Source organism: Thalassophryne amazonica, chromosome 7 (assembly GCF_902500255.1).
Source record: "Thalassophryne amazonica chromosome 7, fThaAma1.1, whole genome shotgun sequence".
NCBI classification, from domain to species: Eukaryota; Metazoa; Chordata; class Actinopteri; order Batrachoidiformes; family Batrachoididae; genus Thalassophryne; species Thalassophryne amazonica.
In genome coordinates, this window is record NC_047109.1 from 116,573,609 (window position 1) to 116,598,541 (window position 24,933).

The 24,933-nt window shown below is 41.5% G+C and overlaps 1 protein-coding gene across 2 annotated transcripts in view; it reads right to left on the reverse strand.

The window, feature by feature from the left end:
* The window catches only part of znf407 (zinc finger protein 407), a 403,712-nt gene that overhangs the window by 374,808 nt on the left and 3,971 nt on the right, over positions 1-24,933 (reverse strand). The window contains exons 3-4 of one of the 2 annotated variants that reach the window (XM_034175400.1): positions 23,138-24,561; positions 22,378-23,092 (exon numbers count right to left, since the gene is read on the reverse strand). In XM_034175400.1, the coding sequence (XP_034031291.1) occupies positions 22,378-23,092; positions 23,138-24,561 (2,139 nt within the window). Of the gene's footprint in view, positions 1-22,377; positions 24,562-24,933 lie in introns of both variants that reach the window. The other variant, XM_034175398.1, reaches the window with a different exon arrangement.

Consider the following 24,933-nt stretch of genomic DNA (forward strand, 5'->3'; position numbering starts at 1 on the left):
TATTTTTAATCTGTTATAGAGGCATTTTTGTACTAGTGTGACCTATATTCCAGTGTGACTTATACTCCGGAAAGTACAGTATACGTGAGTGGGTCCAATCATGGAGGCTGCCATGTTGAGGCTACAGTTGTCCAAAAGGAACTTACTCAGCCTTTCCATTTTACAGTGCGGATGGAAGACTGAACAAAAAGAAGAGGATCCCCTACACACTGTCTACCGACCAGTGTCGTGCCAATGGTCCAACGGGGCATTAGAATTTAGATGGCAAACTCAGGCATGAGACATTTTCCAGAGAGGAAAGAGTCCTACACGCAAAGTGTGCGAGTGGGTGCAGCAGGAATCCACCCCAGGTCCCTGAGGTGAAGCCTTTCATCATTAAAACACCTCCACCTCATCGTCCCTCATTCACCTGATGTCCCCCAAATCCCAACAGGTGTACATTGGTTCTGAAATGTGTCTCTTTGCATCAGACTGAACAATCAGGAAACAAAATACTCAGTTGGAGACCCCCCCCCCCAACCCCCACCACCATACACCCACAAAGAAACTGCGGAAATAAAATAAAACAGACTGTGTAAGAACTTGGCATGGGGCAGACCAGTGGGATGCTTACAGAGTTTATATATATATATATATATATATATATATATATATATATATATATACATACACACACACACACACACAGATCACATCCTGTGCATGAATGTGCATGCAGCGAGTGTGTGTCCATTACTTTCCAGCTCAGTCTGAGGTCAGACAGCTCACTGCCATGAAAAAGTGACCAATTTACTTCAAAATGCAAATTCCGGCTGCACCCTCAACGGCAAAATGCAACTATGTGTACGCATACATTTCCTTTAAGGGACAAATTGACAAATCTGTGTGCAGCCTCCCACTGCTGTCTCCTGATTTCACTGATTAATCAAGTGCATAAAAACTAGGTCTTAATTAAAAGGATCTGGACATGCTCCCAGCCCACAAACTAGCAGACCCCCATCGCGCTGCTCTGCAGCCCCACAAACAAACTCTGAGAATAAATGACGAGCACATAAAAGGTGAAAGATTCACTGTAATGAGGAAAGTTAGTGAGAAGACCAACTGGCATGAGCTGTCCAAATGAAAAGAAATACACAGTGTGGTCGCAAAAATAGACACGACGGGTCACTGTGAGCCGATCCAACAACTCCATTAGAAATACTCACTTTATGAAATTTGCAGTCGTTGTTAGTAATGCTTTTATTCTGCCCTGTTTACATAATTGTAGCACGCTTCAAGTATTTTGTCCCATATAGGTGAAATAACAGGTGTGTCTCATATTTTGTCCTGCACATTATAAACAGCCCATCGCAACATTGTCCACAAAGTAGTTTCAAAGTATGTCGTAAAACTGAGTCAACAACCGTATAAGTCAAACAGTCGTCTGCATAAAAATAAAGATCATAAGTAAGTTCATATTTATTGCAGTGAGACGGGCGTCCTGCTCGTCATTACACTGTCCAGGTGTGCGTTTTTTGGCCAATGAATGCAGACGTGGTCCACAAATTAAAACAGCGTGAGTGGGGATGTAATTTCATAAACAAGAACATAATTCAACCACAGAAGAAGATAAATGTAAAAATAAAAACAGAAAGTATTCGGCCTTAGATGGGCTCGAGACGCCCTTGACTTGACGCCATCTGTGACTCTGTCACAGCTTTCATTTTGTTAAGTAACACGTCTGTTGACCTCTAAACCAAGAATTATGGCGTTGGATAAAATCCTGAGTACATATAGACGGACCATTAATAAGGAGGAAGTAGGGCTCAATATTAATCAAGATTCTACCCTCCAATACCTAAATCTTACAGGAAACTGATTTTAGCAATAACCAATATGATTTATGAGGGGAATGGCACACATGGGGGGGGATTTTATGTTGGTAAAGTTAAGTTGCAAGGTAAAGCTAGTACAGTGCTTCAGGACGACTATGTGAATGTCCTTGAGCCCAGACCCAAATCTGATTGAACATCTCTGGAGAGATCTGAAAATGGCTGTGCATTGACACTCCCCATCCAACCTGATGGAGCTTGAGAGGTGCTGCAAAGAGGAATGGACCAAACTGTCCAAAGATAAGTGCACCAAGCTTGTGGCATCACATTCAAGAAGACTTGAGGCTGGAATTGCTGCCAAAGGTGCATCAACAAAGTACATGTGATTTCTTAGTTAGTTTGTTTTTTGTTTTGTTTTTTAATAAATTTGCAAACTTTCAAGAAAATTTTTTTCATGTTGTCATTATGGGGTGTTGGGTGTAGAATTCTGAGGAAAAAAAATGAATTTGCCCCATTTTGGAATAACGCTTTAACAAAAAGCGGGAAAAGTGAAGAGCTGTGAATACTTTCTGGATTTTAGGAAGAACAAGTGCCCTCCCCCTCCCCTGTACATCGGAGGGGCAGCTGTGGAAGTGGTCTCCAGCTTTAGGTACCTGGGTGTGCACATACCCAGTGACCTCACCTGGGGTGCCAACACCTCCCGTTTGATCAGGAAAGCCCACCAGTGCATCTACTTCCTCAGGAAGCTGCGGGAGGCGGACTTGGGAGCTCTGTTCTGAGGAGCTTCTATCACTGTGCAGTGGTGAGCATCCTCTGCACCTGCATCACTGTGTGGCATGGCTGCTGAGAGGGGGGCTCTGCAAAGGGTGGTAAAGGCTGCACAGAGAACTGTAGGGAGCAGCCTTCCCACCACCTCAGATCTCTACTCATCACGGTGCATGGGAAGGGCTCTCCGCATTCTGAGGGACTCCTCCCATCAAGCACACAGTCTGTTTCAGCCCCTCCCCTCAGGCAGGCAGCTTGGGAGCATTCAGTGTCGAACTACCAGGCTCAGAAACAGCTTCTTCCCTGAGGATGTTAGACTGTTGAACTCGAGTCATGCTCCCTAGAACTTACACCATCACATAAACTGCACTAAAAACACTTTAATTGCCCATGTACAATAATCTTCTGTGTGCAATATACGTGCAATGTTGGTTTTAACTTAATTTCCAGTGCAATATTATAATCTACTTGCTGTTCACACTTATATTTGGTATTAAACATGGCTAATTTCAGCTTTTATTTTATTTATTTAATAGTTTATATTTCTATCTATAGTTTTTAGAAGGCTTTAATGTTAATGGTACTAATTTCATACCATTAACATGTAAATGTGAGTTGGCACAACAAATAAAGTTTCTTGAATTCTTGAATGCACTGTACTAGCCTTACCTTGCAACTTAATTTTACCAACATAAAATCCCCCCCCCGCCGCCGCCATGCATGCCATTCCCCTTATAAATCATATTGGTTAGTGCTAAAATCAGTTTCCTGTAAGATTTAGGTATTGGAGGGTAGAATCTTGATTAATATTGAGCCCTACTTTCTCCTTATTAACGGTCCATCTGAGCACCATAAGTACACAGATTAACCTTTTACATAGAGTCATTGTGTAAGTAGGGATTTCCCCTCAGCAAATTTTCAAAGCTCGGAGGCAACCGAGTGAGCAGGGAATACTATATATATATATATATATATATATATATATATATATATATATATATATATATATATATATATATATATATATATATATATATATACACACACACACACACACACACACTTGTCTTTTAGTACATAAGTTATACTCAACAAAAATATAAACGCAACACTTTTGGTTTTGCTCCCATTTTGTATGAGATGAACTCAAAGATCTAAAACTTTTTCCACATACACAATATCACCATTTCCCTCAAATATTGTTCACAAACCAATCTAAATCTGTGATAGTGAGCACTTCTCCTTTGCTGAGATAATCCATCCCACCTCACAAGTGTGACATAAAGATGCTGATTAGACACCATGATTAGTGCACAGGTGTGCCTTAGACTGCCCACAATAAAAGGCCACTCTGAAAGGTGCAGTTTTATCACACAGCACAATGCCACAGATGTCGCAAGATTTGAGGGAGCGTGCAATTGGCATGCTGACAGCAGGAATGTCAACCAGAGCTGTTGCTCGTGTATTGAATGTTCATTTCTCTACCATAAGCCGTCTCCAAAGGCGTTTCAGAGAATTTGGCAGTACATCCAACCAGCCTCACAACCGTTGACCACGTGTAACCACACCAGCCCAGGACCTCCACATCCAGCATGTTCACCTCCAAGATCATCTGAGACCAGCCACTCGGACAGCTGCTGAAACAATCGGTTTGCATAACCAAAGAATTTCTGCACAAACTGTCAGAAACCGTCTCAGGGAAGCTCATCTGCATGCTCGTCGTCCTCATCGGGGTCTCGACCTGGCTCCAGTTCGTCGTCGTAACTGACTTGAGTGGGCAAATGCTCACATTTGCTGGCATTTGGCACGTTGGAGAGGTGTTCTCTTCACGGATGATGCGAAGGAGATGTGTTGCACTGCATGAGGCAAATGGTGGTCACACCAGATACTGACTGGTATCCCCCCCAATAAAACAAAACTGCACCTTTCAGAGTGGCCTTTTATTGTGGGCAGTCTAAGGCACACCTGTGCACTAATCATGGTGTCTAATCAGCATCTTGGTATGGCACACCTGTGAGGTGGGATGGATTATCTCAGCAAAGGAGAAGTGCTCACTATCACAGATTTCGACTGGTTTGTGAACAATATTTGAGGGAAATGGTGATATTGTGTATGTGGAAAAGTTTTAGATCTTTGAGTTCATCTCATACAAAATGGGAGCAAAACCAAAAGTGTTGCGTTTATATTTTTGTTGAGTATATATATAAAAATCGCACCTAAGTCACAGGATCTCCCAAATTAGTATAAAAAAATAAAACGCAAGTTATACTCTGGAAAATATGGTAATTTATCAGCTAAAGTAAACTATGTCTAATGGAGACTTTGACATCTTTGAAAATATTTGATATTCAACCGATTCATGTGATTTTATGTTAAAAAGTCCTATAAATGACATTTTCAACATTAACCCTCTGGGGTCCGAGGGCATTTTTTGGACAGTTCACTGGCCTGGCATAAATGTTTTATTACTGCTGTTAACAGCTCTCCCTGCATCCCACAATCAAGTTTTATGTCTCTTTTTTTTCAGGACAACCTGTGCTTTCAGAATATATATGTTTTTGTTGTGTTTTATAAGTGTAATAAAGGTTTACAATCAAAAATAGGCAAGGAAAAAATAAAGCGAAAAATAATTTTCCACACATTTATTCAAAACACACAGCAAACTAGAGCTGAAACAACTAATCGAGTTAATCGATTAAAATCGATTATTAAAATAGTTGTCAACTAATTTAGTCATCAATTAGTTGCTAAATAACTTTGTTTTACCGCAAATGTTTTGTTTCTTCCATATAATCAACCGAGCTTTGCTTTGAATCTTAAACCAATGAAGGAGTGCTTCGAGCTGCTGCTTCGTTGGTTTCTTTTGTTTTATTTCGCTTTATCTTCATTTTTCTCCACTAAAACCCTAAAGAGCATATGTCTGTGAGGAATATTTACCTTTTCTATGTTAAACTGACCTGTTATGGTCTTCTGAAAAAGTTGATAGATGCATTTTATGCTAACGCCAATGCTAATGCGTTAGCATGTCTATGTCTATTTTCAATGTTAAAGTTAGCATTAAGCTGCTGGCATTTCAGCATGTTTGTGCATTTGTTTTCTGTATAATAATTAATGGCTCAGCGTTTGTTGTTGTACAAGAGTCAAATGTATTACAAATTATAATATTTTTAAATTTATTTTTATTTATATATTAATAATAGCAACATTAAAAATAGTAATAATAACTAATAATGCTACAATACAATTTTAGAGAAAGAGACATGAGTCACATGTGTCACTGTGAAATGACCACATAGTTTACAAGTTACAGAGAATGTTGCACATATGAGTCAGGCTACAGTTTTTGATTTAGGTTTTATGGTTAACTGGTTATGCTAATTGCTCATTTGCAGCAACAAAAATACCTCTTTTTTCACCATATATTTTATAACATTTATATGTTTCAATGTTGTTTTATGGTAACTCAGCACTTTGATAAAGCAATGTCATTTGAAATTATTTTTGTTCTTTATTATAAACTGTTTTATTCTTTATTATTTTATATTTCAACAGCCAAGGGACATTTGACGATTTGTTGATTTTCAAGTATTTTAAGTTTTCAAATAATGTTCTGTTGTTAAATAAAGTGATGGAAGGAGAGAAAAACTGTTACCCTGGCACATTTTTAAAAAATTCCCTGCTAATCCGATTAATCAATTAATCATGTCAAAACCCCATCAGATTCATCGATGATCCAAATAATCGTTTGTTGCAGCCCTACAACAAACTATAATAACTGTTTTGACACTTTATAAAGGTAATTTGAGGCCTTGTGTGAAAGACTGTACAACAAAAAAGTTCAAACAATAAACACAAATGCACATTTTGAACAATATATACGAGTTTTGTTGTCCACTGATATGGTAAACAGTGCTTTACGCAGAGAAAGCAACAGAGTTATGCAGTAACATTCACATGCAAACTAGTGGAGCAATCCTGATAGTTACACACTCTGTTTGAGCACGTGAGACTGTCATCAGGGGCTCTCTCACTGATCGCTGTGCGTAATGGCGCAGGGCACACTGAGTATGTACTAACAGCATGTACTCATTGGAGCACCCAGGGGGCTATTCAAACGGGCCAACTAGTAACATATCACTCCTGAAAATGATCTTTGGCTTTTCACGTGAGGTAAATCTGCCCTAATGATTGGATTTTGGAAAACCATGTGACGGTGAACCAATTCCGATTGGACACTCAAATTGCGCACGTCATCACACAGCTTCTATGAGGAGTACAAAGCTGGCCGATGGCTGGCTCAAAAGTCCGCGGAGTTAACTTTTCAGCAAAAAAAAAAAAGTTTCTATCTCATATCATTAAAATGTTATTTATAATTTAGTAAAGCTTGGTCTTAGCTGTCGTATAAGACGGAGTCTGCCCCAGAGGGTTAAGAGAAAAGCCTTTCTCTTAACTTTTCTCTTAAAAATCTTTGCTGTAAAGATGGTGGTGTTCTGGGCAAAGAATAAAGCAGCACTCCCTTTGTGTGTGTTGTAATCAGAGTTTTTCTCTTCCATGTTTTCACATGCCTGCACCAGACATATTAAAATGTGGCACTCCCCCACATTTATAAAGAGAAACCACTCACAAAGCAAGACGGTGGGGAGTAGTCAGGTCAGGGGCCATGCTCTGGAGCCACAATTTGCCGTATTCATCACACTGAGGAACAAGAAGTCTATCTGATGCAATTGCTGAGAGATGCAACACAGCGGCTGACAATCTGGTTTAAAACGTCAAGCATCAATTACATTTCTTTGTCATAAGAGTTTGATAATGGTTACGAATCGCTGCAAATGTTTAAAGATATTTATCAGCAGATATATCAGTATTGTAAATTTTTTACTCCTCAACATCAGTATCAGCCCCCCATAAATCTCTATAGAGTGAGAATGTAGAAACACTTCCAGTATACCTTCTATTTGACGGCCACTTCATACAAAATAAAAACACAGTTATGTCTATACACAAACTACAGAGCAACGACTTCAATTAAAATCCCATTAAAGTTTTGGCTGAAGTGTGTGTGTGTGTGGGGGGGGGGGGGGGGGGGGGGGGGGGGGGGTTGAACCATAGGAGGCAGAGAAAGGGATTTATTGATGGCGCCCTCACATCTCATTCCTGCATTAAGCTGATTTTAAAAGCAATTAATACACATGGTCAGGGAAAAGTAATGGAGCACCGCGTGTTCTTAACCTGTCCGACGTTCCCCAGCCAAAGCCCTGACTAGATCAGGCCTGGTTTGCATTATAAATGACAAGATAAATCTTAATGGATTGAAGATAATCAGCTCACCATGAAGGTTGACATATACACACATTCACTATGCATACAAATTGTAACACACAAATACACAAACATGACCGCAAAGGCACAAGGGAAATTAAAGCCTTTGAATATGTCTGAATTGATTATTGTAAATTATTAGCCCACCCCTCTTTGGACCTCCAATGCTTTTAGCCTAAGCTTTAACACATTTACAGAGACTTATTGACTATAATTACAACTGAGTCTTGGTAATGGACACATCAATTATGAGTCGTACTTGTCTCTGACCAAACGTTGCTCAGGGAATCCCAATCTGTGGTCCATTAGCATCTCTCCAACTGGTCTGCAGCTCAGTCAGTCTTTACCTTCACCTCTACTGAAGCAGCCATTACCTGGCCGGAGTAGACAGTGGCCTTAACATTAGCCCGAGCTGCCAAAGACAAGGTCTCCTCTCTCTCAACAATATGGCTCCCAAACCCAAGGGTCTAATGGTTCACCAGTGACACGAATAGATGTCCTTTTCTTTCGTGATACTTTTTATTGAACACTTTATGTGGTGAAGTGCTCAAAAGTCATTATAAGGCATAATAAGACCACTAAGTGCACCCGGGGCAGGCTAATCACATAATCAAAGCATTATGCTGTACCACAAAACCAATCTATAACAATTAGGAGGCTTAATATTTTATGCAGAAAATGTAAAGTTGGCGACAGCACATTAATATGAACATATTTCCTTTGTCCCGATGAAAAGATTCCTGAAGTACAAATTGGTTTTTAATCGGCCCTGAAATAATTCTCGAACAGACGTTACCAAAAGACGTGCACGGAACACAAAGCAACATGAACGCCATCGAGTTTGTCCTTTTAACAAAGTCTACTCCTTCACAATGAAAATGATCCTCATCTTATTCTTAGTATCCACTCGTTTGGTACAAAGTCATTCCATATCTTATTCTTGATCGAGGACAAACTCAAACCCAGATTTATCAGTAAGCTTATCAAGTGCTGCAATCAGAGTATCCATTGATTCCGTAAACATCACAGCATCACCTGCAAAGTCAAGATAAGTAACTGTTCCTCTCCAACAGAAGCACCCAAGTCAGTGGTTTCCACACCCCAACCCAACACCCAGTCCATGCAACACCCAGTCCATGCAAGCACTGAACAGTGTCGGATCCAGAAGACGGCCACGTTTCACCTGGCTGTGGCAGACAGATGGTTATTTCAGCGATGTGGGAATGGACCGGTTGTCTGCCTGGGTGGTTGCCATCCAGGACCCAAGGTGGTTCCATGGCAGAACAGCGCAGCACCAGCACATGTTCCCAGACTTGACTTGATTACAAGTGGTCACATTTTTAACTTGTTCTGCAATGGCGGATAAACGAACGAGCACTAAAGACGCAGCATTCACACCATTTTTAGTTACAATAATTAAATTCTCAGTTCACAATAAATCAAACCCTGACTGGTCAATAATCAGTGGAACATCTTATCTAAAGACTCTCCCTCTCTCTCTGACATGCTTCGGTCTCAGAAGACCATGGAAATGCGCCTGGTAAAGGTCTGTATGGTATCAATTGGAGCTGAAGCAGCTCCTGTGGAGGGTTGTAGAGACCAATACAGGAGTGACAGTCTCTGCCACAGTGGCTTCACTTGAAGGCTGTTGGATCACTGGGGCGTGTAGCCTGGCGTAGCTTGCGATGAGCACACTTGTCATTGGCTGCCTGCTGGAGTTTAGTTTCGCCAGTCTGGAGACCCTGGTGCAGCTCCTTCCTCCACTTGTCTCTATCTGCGGCAGCCTGCTCCCAGTTGTTGGGGTCCAACTCGAGCGCCTTCATGTCTCATTTGCATGCGTCCTTGAAACACAGATGGGGGGCGACCCTGCGCACGGCTGCCAGAGGCAAGCTCACCGTAGAGCAGATCTTTTAGGATCCTCCCATCAGGTATATGGGAAACATGTCCGAGCCAGCGGAGACGGCGGCTGCCGAAGCAGTGTGTAAAGACTGGAGAGTCCAGCGAGGGCGAGCACCTCATTGTTGGTCACCTTGTCTGACCACTTGATGTCCAGCAAACCCTGGACATCAAACTCTAACTGGTCAATAATCAATAGAATTCTTATCTAAAGACTCAATAATGACTATAATACTGCTTGCTGTTACATGTCTACTGTAATAGTACTAATGCAGCTTCCACGTCTTAATATAATTGAAAACATCATCTGGACAGTTGAGCTCTGTGACAAAATCTGCAGAAAATAAAGATGATGACTCACTCTGGACAACTGAGCTCATCTCTTACGTTGTCCAAATTGGAAGGGGAACAAATTCGAAGTTCAACAGCATTTTTTTTTTCTTGTCTCTGACAACCATTAATATCAAACCCTGTACTTCATTACCAGAAAAATACAACATTAGCTTCACCACATAATCATATATTCTGGGTATTATGTGCAGTTTCCACTGAAATGACAAACCCACGAGATAACGAAGCCACTGACTTCTGAAGAGAAAACTTTTCAGTTTTCAGGAAAAACTAGTTTGAATCAACTTTAAACATTCTCAAGTTCAATAATGACAGCAAGAATAGAACAATACTGAGGCAAACACAGGATTTTATTCAAGTTATATATTTTTTCATAATGACTATTTGAGGAACACAACAAGCCAGTTCCTCAGATTAACTTTTGGAACGTTGCTCAGTATGTAAACTGTAACAGAAAGATTTGGAATATTGAACAAAATGAATTACTCTGCTTTTTACATTCTGCTATGGATGGATGATACAGCGATATTAAGTCACTGCCAGTATGATGTCATGAAATAGATTACGCAATACCATCATTACCACAGTATCCTTTAATAAGAAACGTGCAGTACCACTGCTAATATTCCATTCTGGCATTACGTGTGAATAAAGAACAGAGCGACAATAACATTACGCTTTTTTACTGTCCACTGCCAACTTCCTCATAAGGCCTCGAACATGGATAGTGAGAAACAAATTGGATTATTTCTGCACTGTCTGATGTTGTAATGGAATAATGTCATAGAAAGTGATACAGTATTGAAAACAAGTATTTTGTTTGGAGAAAATGTGGTAAAATATTGATATAACTGAACTGTACGGGCTGCTCTTTATCTCTTTTTTGTTCAGTATTTTTTATAGCACTATTGGCCACAGAAGAACACAGAGTGTGCCACAGCACAAAGGAGAGCAAGCGGTCCCATCGAATTTCTCAATATTCTCAACAAATGCAAGTGTGCCATCCCACTGACTTTGTCCTTATTATTATTAATGGCCCAGTCACACGGCACACAACGATTCCTGAATGAAGGGAAAAAGTACAACCCCTGGCAATAATTATGGAATCACTGGCCTCGGAGGATGTTCATTCAGTTGTTTAATTTTGTAGAAAAGAAGCAGATCACAGACATGACACAAAACTAAAGTCATTTCAAATGGCAACAATCTGGCTTTAAGAAACACTATAAGAAATCAGGAAAAAAAATTGTGGCAGTCAGTAACAGTTACTTTTTTAGACCAAGCAGAGGAAAAAAATATGGACTCATTCAATTCTGAGGAATAAATTATGGAATCACCCTGTAAATTTTCATCCCCAAAACTAACACCTGCATCAAATCAGATCTGCTTGTTAGTCTGCATCTAAAAAGGAGTGATCACACCTTGGAGAGCTGTTGCACCAAGTGGACTGACATGAATCATGGCTCCAACACGAGAGATGTCAATTGAAACAAAAGGAGAGGATTATCAAACTCTTAAAAGAGGGTAAATCATCACGCAATGTTGCAAAAGATGTTGGTTGTTCACAGTCAGCTGTGTCTAAACTCTGGACCAAATACAAACATGGGAAGGTTGTTAAAGGCAAACATAATGGTAGACCAAGGAAGACATCAAAGCGTCAAGACAGAAAACTTAAAGCAATATGTCTCAAAAATCGAAAATGCACAACAAAACAAATGAGGAACGAATGGGAGGAAACTGGAGTCAACGTCTGTGACCGAACTGTAAGAAACCGTCTAAAGGAAATGGGATTTACATAAAGAAAAGCTAAAGGAAAGCCATCATTAACACCTAAACAGAAAAAAACAAGGTTACAATGGGCTAAGAAAAAGCAATCGTGGACTGTGGATGACTGGATGAAAGTCATATTCAGTGATGAATCTCGAATCTGCATTGGGCAAGGTGATGATGCTGGAACTTTTGTTTGGTGCCGTTCCAATGAGATTTATAAAGATGACTGCCTGAAGAGAACATGTAAATTTCCACAGTCATTGATGATATGGGGCTGCATGTCAGGTAAAGGCACTGGGGAGATGGCTGTCATTACATCATCAATAAATGCACAAGTTTACGTTGATATTTTGGACACTTTTCTTATCCCATCAATTGAAAGGATGTTTGGGGATGATGAAATCATTTTTCAAGATGATAATGCATCTTGCCATAGAGCAAAAACTGTGAAAACATTCCTTGCAAACAGACACATAGGGTCAATGTCATGGCCTGCAAATAGCCTGGATCTTAATCCAATTGAAAATCTTTGGTGGAAGTTGAAGAAAATGGTCCATGACAAGGCTCCAACCTGCAAAGCTGATGTGGCAACAGCAATCAGAGAAAGTTGGAGCCAGATTGATGAAGAGTACTGTTTGTCACTCATTAAGTCCATGCCTCAGAGACTGCAAGCTGTTATAAAAGCCAGAGGTGGTGCAACAAAATACTAGTGATGTGTTGGAGCGTTCTTTTGTTTTTCATGATTCCATAATTTTTTCCTCGGAATTGAGTGATTCCATATTTTTTTCCCTCTGCTTGGTCTAAAAAAGTAACCGTTACTGACTGCCACAATTTTGTTTCCTGATTTCTTATAGTGTTTCTTAAAGCCAGAAAGTTGCCATTTGAAATGACTTTAGTTTTGTGTCATGTCTGTGATCTGCTTTTTTTCTACAAAATTAAACAACTGAATGAACATCCTCCGAGGCCGGTGATTCCATAATTTTTACCAGGGGTTGTAAAACAAGTCACAATTCGTTGAGAAACGGTGGACGAACTAGCTTTATCTCTGAATAGACTGCGAAACAAGAGCACAAAAGGGACGAAAGAGGAACTTAACAAAACCAAAACGAACGATCTTGTGTATATAAGTGTAAAGATGATTGAATATATCAGAGCAATAAATTGATCAGTCTGTGTGAACACGCATTGACTCACGTGTGGTTATTTCCACCAGCTGCAGCTGATCCACAACATGAATTCTGTCTTCCAGAACAGCTCTTTATATAATCATTTGAATCATCTACCCGTTGCCACATGTACATAAGGCTGGATTGTAATTCCTACACTCATATTGTTATATTTAATAAAAAAAATAATAAGTGCACACAGGAGCTGCAGCTGCAGCTGTCACTGCGTTCAAGTATAGTTAGAAATTACACAATTTTTTGTTGTTTCAAATTCAGCAGTTGCTTGTGACAAAATACTTAATTGCATCCACACAAAAGATTAATTGTGTCCTATATAAGGTGCCTGAACCCAGTGAAGCTGACCACCACCCAGATAAAATAGTCCAAGCAAACAAGCTGAGTTTGCCCTGTAAGTCCTGACAGTACATGAACGCAGCGGCAGCAGCAAATCAAATCAAAATCAAATCAATTTCATTTATATAGCGCCAAATCACAACAAACAGTTGCCCCAAGGTGCTTCATATTGCAAGGCAAAGCCATACAATAATTACAGAAAAACTCCAACTGTCAAAACGACCCCCTGTGAGCAAGAACTTGGCGACAGTGGGAAGGAAAAACTCCCTTTTAACAGGAAGAAACCTCCAGCAGAACCAGGCTCAGGGAGGGGCAGTCTTCTGCTGGGACTGGTTGGGGCTGAGGGAGAGAACCAGGAAAAAGACATGCTGTGGAGGGGAGCACAGATCAATCAAAAATGATTAAATGCAGAGTGGTGCATACAGAGCAAAAAGAGAAAGAAACACTCAGTGCATCATGGGAAACCCCCGGCAGTCTAAGTCAATCAATCAATCAATTTTTTTTTTTTATATAGCGCCAAATCACAACAAACAGTTGCCCCAAGGCGCTTTATATTGAAAGGCAAGGCCATACAATAATTATGTAAAACCCCAACGGTCAAAACGACCCCCTGTGAGCAAGCACTTGGCTACAGTGGGAAGGAAAAACTCCCTTTTAACAGGAAGAAACCTCCAGCAGAACCAGGCTCAGGGAGGGGCAGTCTTCTGCTGGGACTGGTTGGGGCTGAGTGAGAGAACCAGGAAAAAGACATGCTGTGGAGGGGAGCAGAGATCGATCACTAATGATTAAATGCAGAGTGGTGCATACAGAGCAAAAAGAGAAAGAAACAGTGCATCATGGGAACCCCCCAGCAGTCTACGTCTATAGCAGCATAACTAAGGGATGGTTCAGGGTCACCTGATCCAGCCCTAACTATAAGCTTTAGCAAAAAGGAAAGTTTTAAGCCTAATCTTAAAAGTAGAGAGGGTGTCTGTCTCCCTGATCTGAATTGGGAGCTGGTTCCACAGGAGAGGAGCCTGAAAGCTGAAGGCTCTGCCTCCCATTCTACTCTTACAAACCCTAGGAACTACAAGTAAGCCTGCAGTCTGAGAGCGAAGCACTCTATTGGGGTGATATGGTACTACGAGGTCCCTAAGATAAGATGGGACCTGATTATTCAAAACCTTATAAGTAAGAAGAAGAATTTTAAATTCTATTCTAGAATTAACAGGAAGCCAATGAAGAGAGGCCAATATGGGTGAGATATGCTCTCTCCTTCTAGTCCCTGTCAGTACTCTAGCTGCAGCATTTTGAATTAAGTGAAGGCTTTTCAGTCCAGCCTAGAGGAAATAAATGCATGAATTAGTTTTTCAGCATCAGTCTGAGACAAGACCTAATTTTAGAGATATTGCGCAAATGCAAAAAAGCAGTCCTACATATCTGTTTAATATGCGCATTGAATGACATATCCTGATCAAAAATGATTCCAAGATTTCTCACAGTATTACTAGAGGTCAGCCATCCAGAGTAAGATTTGTGGGGCCAAGTACAATAACTTCAGTTTTATCTGAGTTTAAAAGCAGGAAATTAGAGGTCATCCATGTCTTTATGTCTGTAAGACAATCCTGCAGTTTAGCTAATTGGTGTGTGTCCTCTGGCTTCATGGATAGATAAAGCTGGGTATCATCTGCGTAACAATGAAAATTTAAGCAATGCCGTCTAATAATACTGCCTAAGGGAAACATGTATAAAGTGAATAAAATTGGTCCTAGCACAGAACCTTGTGGAACTCCATAATTAACTTTAGTCTGTGAAGAAGATTCCCCATTTACATGAACAAACTGTAATCTATTAGATAAATATGATTCAAACCACCGCAGCGCAGTGCCTTTAATACCTATGACATGCTCTAATCTCTGTAATAAAATTTTATGGTCAACAGTATCAAAAGCAGCACTGAGGTCCAGCAGTGCTCACAAACCTGCCTCTGCACTGTGTGAGAACATTCAGCTCGTTGAATGAAGTCAAACTAAACAATGTTACAAAAAGTAAAAAAACGATTAAGAAACCTTCAAGAACAGCAGCAAAACGAAACACGGACAAATTGAGGTTTTCGTTGCCCTTCGTTCAAATTTTTAAACAGTTTAAAAATCCTGACGAAGCGCCAGCTGCAGGAACGGAGCTGCGTGAAGGTTAAACGATGCCAACAAAAGTCAACAAAAGTCCAGATTTCTTGTTTCGTTAGGGCTTCGTCACCCTTTGTTAAGTGGCGTGTGACTGGGCCATAATTCATAAGACTGACCCTTTACAGATACACAAATTACAACCCCAATTCCAATGAAGTTGGGATGTTGTGTAAAATGTAAATAAAAACAGAATACAGTGATTTGCAAATCCTCTTCAACCTATATTCAGTTGAATACACCACAAAGACAAGATATTTAATGTTCAAACTGATAAACTTTATTGTTTTTGTGCAAATATTTGTTCATTTTCAAATGGATGCCTGCAACACGTTTCAAAAAAGCATGTATGTTTACCACTGTGTTACATCACCTTTCCTTCTAACAACACTCAATAAGCGTTTGGGAACTGAGGACACTAATTGTTGAAGCTTTGTAGGTGGAATTCTTTCCCATTCTTGCTTGATGTAAGACTTCAGTTGTTCAACAGTCCGGGGTCTCTGTTGTCGTATTTTGCGCTTCATAATGTGCCACACATTTTCAGTGGGCGACAGGTCTGGACTGCAGGCAGGCCAGTCTAGTACCCGCACTCTTTTACGACGAAGCCACGCTGTTTTAACACGTGCAGAATGTGGCTTGGCATTGTCTTGCTGTAATAAGCAGGGACGTCCCTGAAAAAGACGTTGCTTGGATGGCAGCATGTGTTGCTCCAAAACCTGGATGTACCTTTCAGCATTGATGGTGCCATCACAGATGTGTAAGTTGCCCATGCCATGGGCACTAACATACCCCCATACCATCACAGATGCTGGCTTTTGAACTTAATGCTGGTAACAATCTGGATGGTCTTTTTCCTCTTTTGTCCAGAGAACATGACATCCATGATTTCCAAAAACAATCTGAAATGTGGACTCATCAAACCACAGCACACTTTTCCACTTTGTGTCTGTCCATTTCAAATGAGCTCGGGCCCAGAGAAGGCGGCGGCGTTTCTGGATGTTGCTGATGTATGGCTTTCGCTTTGCATGGTACAGTTCTAACTTGCAATGGTAGATGTAGTGACGAACTGTGTTAACTGACAAATATTTCCAAAAAAACAATAAAGTTTATCAGTTTGAACATTAAATATCTTGTCTTTGTGGTGTATTGAATTGAATATAGGTTGAAGAGGATTTGCAAATCATTGTATTCTGTTTTTATTTACATTTCACACAACGTCCCAACTTCATTGGAATTGGGGTTGTATGTCTGCTCCTCTCAGCAGTCATTTCACTACCAACAGGTTTGGAAAATCACAGACTTTGTTATTTGTGAAATTGAAAATTAACATTCTTTATGAAACAAAAATTTGCTGCAGTTATTTATCTTCATGTCAGTCGTGTTTCTATAGAGATTTTTAACAAACTTTTTTTTTTTTTTTTTTTTTAAGTATTTTAAACATATTTCCTTTAATGTATTTTGTACTAGAGCTCTTGGCAAAACTCTATTTTACCTGCATTAATGGTATATGCCCACCAGGTGGAGATGTTGCTCCATTTCAAGAACTTTGAGAAAAGACTGATGTGGGCCACAAACAACTAACTTGTTGCTTATATTAGTAGAAATGTAGCTTACCCACCGCTAGTTCCCCCCTGGCAGATCCCGGGCAGTCGGGAAAGCAGGCTGACTGGGTGACTGTGAGGAGGAAGCGTAGCCCTAAACAGAAGCCCCGTGTACACCGTCAACCCGTTCACATCTCTAACCGTTTTTCCCCACTCGACGATACACTCGCCGAGGATCAAACTCTGGTTATTGGCGACTCTGTTTTGAGAAATGTGAAGTTAGCGACACCAGCAACCATTGTCAATTGTCTTCCGGGGGCCAGAGCAGGCGACATCGAAGGACATTTGAAATTGCTGGCTAAGGCTAAGCGTAAATTTGGTAAGATTGTAATTCACGTCGGCAGTAATGACACTCGGTTACGCCAATCGGAGGTCACTAAAATTAACATTAAATCGGTGTGTAACTTTGCAAAAACAATGTCGGACTCTGTTGTTTTCTCTGGGCCCCTCCCCAATCAGACCGGGAGTGACATGTTTAGCTGCATGTTCTCCTTGAATTGCTGGCTGTCTGAGTGGTGTCCAAAAAATGAGGTGGGCTTCATAGATAATTGGCAAAGCTTCTGGGGGAAACCTGGTCTTGTTAGGAGAGACGGCATCCATCCCACTTTAGATGGAGCAGCTCTCATTTCTAGAAATCTGGCCAATTTTCTTGGATCTTCCAAACTGTGACTGTCCAGCGTTGGGACCAGGAGGCAGAGCTGTGGTCTTTGCAGCTTCTCTCCCCCTGCCATCCCCTCGTTGCCCCATCCCCGTAGAGACGGTGCTTGCTCCCAGACCACCAATAACCAGCAAAAATCTATTTAAGCATAAAAATTCAAAAAGAAAAAATAATATAGCACCTTCAATTGCACCACAGACTAAAACAGTTAAATGTGGTCTATTAAACATTAGGTCTCTCTTTTCTAAGTCCCTGTTGGTAAATGATATAATAATTGATCAACGTATTGATTTATTCTGCCTAACAGAAACCTGGTTACAGCAGGATGAATATGTTAGTTTAAATGAGTCAACACCCCCGAGTCACACTAACTGTCAGAATGCTCGTAGCACGGGCCGTGGCGGAGGATTAGCAGCAATCTTCCATTCCAGCTTATTAATTAATCAAAAACCTAGACAGAGCTTTAATTCATTTGAAAGCTTGTCTCTTAGTCTTGTCCATCCAAATTGGAAGTCCCAAAAACCAGTTTTATTTGTTATTATCTATCGTCCACCTGGTCGTTACTGTGAGTTTCTCTGTGAATTTTCAGACCTTTTGTCTGACTTAGTGCTTAGCTCAGATAAGATAATTATAGTGGGCGATTTTAATATCCACACAGATGCTGAGAATGACAGCCTCAACACTGCATTTAATCTATTATTAGACTCTATCGGCTTTGCTCAAAAAGTAAATGAGTCCACCCACCACTTTAATCATATCTTAGATCTTGTTCTGACTTATGGTATGGAAATAGAAGACTTAACAGTATTCCCTGAAAACTCCCTTCTGTCTGATCATTTTTTAATAACATTTACATTTACCCTGATGGACTACCCTGCAGTGGGGAATAAGTTTCATTACACTAGAAGTCTTTCAGAAAGCGCTGTAACTAGGTTTAAGGATATGATTCCTTCGTTATGTTCTCTAATGTCATATACCAACACAGAGCAGAGTAGCTACCTAAACTCTGTAAGGGAGTTAGAGTATCTCGTCAATAGTTTTACATCCTCTTTGAAGACAACTTTGGATGCTGTAGCTCCTCTGAAAAAGACAGCTTTAAATCAGAAGTGTCTGACTCCGTGGTATAACTCACAAACTCGTAGCTTAAAGCAGATAACCCGTAAGTTGGAGAGGAAATGGCGTCTCACTAATTTAGAAGATCTTCACTTAGCCTGGAAAAAGAGTTTGTTGCTCTATAAAAAAGCCCTCCGTAAAGCTAGGACATCTTTCTACTCATCACTAATTGAAGAAAATAAGAATAACCTCAGGTTTCTTTTCAGCACTGTAGCTAGGCTGACAAAGAGTCAGAGCTCTATTGAGCTGAGTATTCCATTAACTTTAACTAGTAATGACTTCATGACTTTCTTTGCTAACAAAATTTTGACTATTAGAGAAAAAATTACTCATAACCATCCCAAAGATGTATCGTTATCTTTGGCTGCTTTCAGTGATGCCGGTATTTGGTTAGACTCTCTCTCCGGTTGTTCTGTCTGAGTTATTTTCATTGGTTGCTTCGTCCAAACCATCGGCATGTTTATTGGACCCCATTCCTGCCAGGCTGCTCAAGGAAGTCCTACCATTATTTAATGCTTTATTCTTAAATATGATCAATCTATCTTTGTTAGTTGGTTATGTACCACAGGCCTTTAAGGTGGCAGTAATTAAACCATTACTTAAAAAGCCATCACTTGACCCAGCTATCTTAGCTAATTATAGGCCAATTTCCAACCTTCCTTTTCTCTCAAAGATTCTTGAGAGGGTAGTTGTAAAACAGCTAACTGATCACCTGCAGAGGAATGGTCTATTTGAAGAGTTTCAGTCAGGTTTTAGAATTCATTATAGTACAGAAACAGCATTAGTGAAGGTTACAAATGATCTTCTTATGGCTTCGGACAGTGGACTTATCTCTGTGCTTGTTCTGTTGGACCTCAGTGCTGCTTTTGATACTGTTGACCATAAAATTTTATTACAGAGATTAGAGCATGTCATAGGTATTAAAGGCACTGCGCTACGGTGGTTTGAATCATATTTGTCTAATAGATTACAGTTTGTTCATGTAAATGGGGAATCTTCTTCACAGACTAAAGTTAATTATGGAGTTCCACAAGGTTCTGTGCTAGGACCAATTTTATTCACTTTATACATGCTTCCCTTAGGCAGTATTATTAGACGGTATTGCTTAAATTTTCATTGTTACGCAGATGATACCCAGCTTTATCTATCCATGAAGCCAGAGGATACACACCAATTAGCTAAACTGCAGGATTGTCTTACAGACATAAAGACATGGATGACCTCTAATTTCCTGCTTTTAAACTCAGATAAAACTGAAGTTATTGTACTTGGCCCCACAAATCTTAGAAGCATGGTGTCTAACCAGATCGTTCCCTAAAAAGCCTTCAGTTGGTTCAGAATGCTGCAGCTAGAGTACTGACGGGGACTAGCAGGAGAGAGCATATCTCACCCGTGTTGGCCTCTCTTCATTGGCTTCCTGTTAATTCTAGAATAGAATGTAAAATTCTTCTTCTTACTTATAAGGTTTTGAATAATCAGGTCCCATCTTATCTTAGGGACCTCGTAGTACCATATTACCCCATTAGAGCGCTTCGCTCTCAGACTGCGGGCTTACTTGTAGTTCCTAGGGTTTGTAAGAGTAGAATGGGAGGCAGAGCCTTCAGCTTTCAGGCTCCTCTCCTGTGGAACCAGCTCCCAATTCAGATCAGGGAGACAGACACCCTCTCTACTTTTAAGATTAGGCTTAAAACTTTCCTTTTCGCTAAGGCTTATAGTTAGGGCTGGATCGGGTGACCCTGGACCATCCCTTGGTTATGCTGCTTTAGACGTAGATTGTGGGGGGGTTCCCATGATGCACTGTTTCTTTCTCTTTTTGCTCCGTATGCATCACTCTGCATTTAATCATTAGTGATCGATCTCTGCCCCCCTTCACGGCATGTCTTTTTCCTGTTTTTTTCCCTCAGCCCCAACCAGTCTCAGCAGAAGACTGCCCCTCCCTGAGCCTGGTTCTGCTGGAGGTTTCTTCCTGTTAAAAGGGAGTTTTTCCTTCCCACTGTTGCCAAGTGCTTGCTCATAGGGGGTCGTTTTGACCGTTGGGGTTTTTCATAATTATTGTATGGCCTTGCCTTACAATATGGAGCGCCTTGGGGCAACTGTTTGTTGTGATTTGGCGCTATATAAGAAAAAAGTTGATTGATTGATTGAAATGTTGAAGACTCAAGAACATTATTCTTTAAAAGGGTTAATGTGGTTCCGGAGAGCGGGGGTTTAAACACACGTTACTACAGTGATGAAACCTTCTCAAAACAGAGGTGGTGGGCTGAAGCACCAACTTTCCCCCTGTTATAATTCTGCCTGTTCTTTGATACCTCAGAGACTCAGATTGTTGTCCGCCTCTCCTCAAAGGAAACACACACCTTAACTCAAGTGACAAACAACTCTAAATGAGTTTCATTACATCAATGCAACATTAGAGCCTCTCACTACTCCAACTGCACCTGATGATCCTTTCCTGGATGAAAAACAAAACATCTTCAAGACATTCAACAAGTCCAGCTGACCTACCTCAACCTACTTGGAAGCATCCCGGGTTCCCAACCGGGGATTGGAGTCCCCACTAGAGGGGTCACAAAAGATCATCAGGAAGTTATCAAAATGCACATGTAACATAAAATCACAACAAAGAATGTCACAGCTGAGCATCAACCACCAGGATTAACTGAAGCGTTTGTTTCTATTATCTTACACTCATAATGCAAAAAAGGACGGACACACAACATAGACAGAGCACAATTCCACATGACCCAAAGGCTTATAGAGTGGAGAAAGTTAGTTTATGATTATATATGTAAATTCTGAAGAAAAAAAACAGACAGTGATTGTAGACATTGTTTAACAATGATATCAATAATGCAGAGAGTCCACACTGTTTTAATTGGCTCTGTTGTGAAATTCTGACTGACAAGACGACCCAAAACTCAAAGGAAGAGGAAACACGGTGAAAGCAAAATTGAAGTCTATATCTTCCATCCTGAGGTGGCCAGTGGCTGATAATAACTCATGTATTGGATCATCAGAAGTAATTAAAGAGATTATTTTTTGGTGGCTAAACCAAAGATGGGGTGAGGTGGGGGGCAGAACTATAATTATGTGTTCATTTTTTGCCAAAACAAAACAAAAACTGGAATGAATCACTTTATTCTTTTGCTCTGTGTGTGTGTGTTGGGGGCCGTTGCACAGGTTGGGGTGTTCGTCTACAATGGGGGGGGGGGGGGGGGGGGGTCTCTGAAGATAAAAAGGTTGTAGGTTGGGGAACCTCTGCTTGAGAAGGTCGATATCCTTCAATGTCTGGTTTGAAATTTCTGAAGGAGTGTCCAATGCGAGCCAAATACTGTATTTGCTTAAAAGCCTGCAAACACGACAGAATAATAAAGAGAAACACTGAGGGAGGAAAGAACACACAACACGTACCTGTGTGTGTCCGAATGTGGGCCAGGAAAGACATGGAGTTGCTGTTCTTGCACACTTTACCGCAGTATTTGCACACGCAGCCCTTGTTTTCCTCGCGTTCGCGGTTGATCTGCTCCGTGTCCTCCAACACGTACTTGTTGACCTGCCTGAGGAGCTCTTCGTGTTTGGCTTTAATGTGAACAAACAGCTCCTGCTCCGTTTGAAAGCGGCGGGTGCATTTTACACACTTGAAGCTCGCGCCGCCTTCGGGCAGCTCCTCCACGCTGTTCTGCTCGTTGCGGAGGTGAGCGGCACTGGTCAGGTGCTGGTGGAGGTTACTCTCGGTGTAGAAGGACTTGCCGCACAGCAGACAGTGAAAGTGCTTGTCCTTTGTCGGGTGCTTCATTGAAATGTGCACGTTGAGGCCACTGATGCCGTCAGCCAAGAAGCCACAGTCCTCACAGCGGATGCGAGTGCTAATCCCCTTCTCCTCCTCTTTCACCTTCACCTCTTTGGGATTAAACTTCTTCACTAATGGAATGGGGGAACTGAGGGATGGGAAGCAGGGGGACGCTGGTGATCCTTCAGCCAGACAGACAACACCAGACTCACCAGCGAAAAACAGATCCTCCTGCACCACCTGCTCCTGTTCTGCGAGGCCCTTCATTGATACAATGCAGGCATCAAAAGGCGGGGCCTTGGACATCTGTGTATCGGAATGAGGGATGGTTGCCTCCTCCTTCGCCACATCTGCATTCAAGCATAACTGCTCGTCCTGTCCAGACTGAGCCGGGACACAAGCCTGCTGGGATTCAGAAAGTGCTGCAGGTCCAACGGTCTGGTTGGCTGGTTGAGCTGCACCACTAGTGGAAGGTGCGACACGCTCTTGTCGTCTCTCTTCATGCTCAGCACCATCAATGACATATACAATGTCTGGGCCTTCCTCACCGGCGGCAGCATCTTCAGCCTGCAAGGAGACAGACTGCTCAGCTGGACGTGGTCTCTCCGTAGACTGGTTGCCTTCGGAACAAGATGTCTCTGTGAGGCTACACAGCTCAGGATTAGCCTTGGTCACATCAATGGCTTCCTTCGCTTTCATGGAGAGCGGCAAAGGTCTTTTCTCCTGACTTCCTACTTGCTCCAGGTATTTCTGACTTTTTTGCTTGTGTTTGTCTGTGTTGGCATGGCGAGACATTTCTCTGCGTGTTACAGCATAGTAGCTACACGCCAGGCAGGCGTACTCAAAGTCATTGGTGTGCCTTCTCTTGACATGAAGGTAGAGCGAAGACATTGACTGAGCTACAAAGTCACACTGGCTACAGGCTTTAATGGAGTCAGATTTGACCGTTTCCTGGCTTGTGTCAGGCTGCGTCTGCTCGTGGGCACTGTTTTCTTGGGACCCTGTGTTGTCACATCCTTGCTCTTTGGCAGCAGTCTGAAAGCCTGCGTTCAGTTCCTGGACTGCCGTGTGATTCTGGGTCTTGACTGGGTCCGGATCTGCACACTCTTGTGCACGTTTGACATGTTTCTTGGTGATGCAGTGGCGATCCATGTCACCTTTGGTTACGCAGCTGTAGTTGCAGAGCGTGCAGTTGTAGCCGTATTCCTTGCTGTGTTTGCGGCGCACATGAATGCTGAGATTGGTCATGTTGGACATCACCAGGCCACAGCATGGACAGGTTTTACTGTTCTCCTGTTTGGGACGACCTCTCCGCTTGCTGGGAGGGGGCTCCATGTCATCCTCCTTGGTCAGTGTAGCTTTAGCTCCTTCAGCTGCCTCTTGAATTTCCTGGTCTCCTTCTGTCAAAGAAGGTGATCCTTCTCCATCAACGCTCTGAGCCACATCGTCGACAGCGGCACCATCTCCAACCCCGTCCCTGCGCACCTTCTCAATACAGATCTCAAATCTTTTTTCCCGTTGATTATGTTGCTGGTGGCTATCCGAGGCCAGGTGAGCGTCCATCCATTCAGCCGTGGCAGAATAAAAATGGCACAACTTGCAGTGGTACCAGTCGCAGCCTGGGTGTTTGACTCGAGTATGGCTCTCAAGCGAAGCAGGGGTGCTGACTCTATAATCACAACTCCCACATTTGAGCTGGAACCTGCTGAGGGAGCCTTTGAGTGCAACGTGTGCTTGGACAGCAGCGCCAGTGATGCTGGAGTCACTGAGTTCCTCTTCTTCATCCATGTCTTCATCAGCATCAACTGAAAGACATTTCACAAATCTTTAATAAGACTGATGCTATTTAAGTCTTTTCAAATTAAATTCATTGACACTACCCATCCACGTCCCAATGTGCATAAAACGCTTAAAAACAGCATTTTTACTTGCCAGTTCAAATAATATAGTGTTTGAAAAAAATTTTAACCAAACAACTTTGGAAAGACTGACTGTGATGTCCTGTTATTCATACAAAGTAGAAAGTTAAATACAATACATGATGTACAACATAGAATGAATCCGTCGGGAAGTTTATGATTTTGTCCTGAACTTGTTCGGAAGTTTACTTTTATCCATGCGTTGTCTGTTTGTCTTCTGTTTGCATCCAAAAGTGCTGCACTCCCGCATTCGGTGGT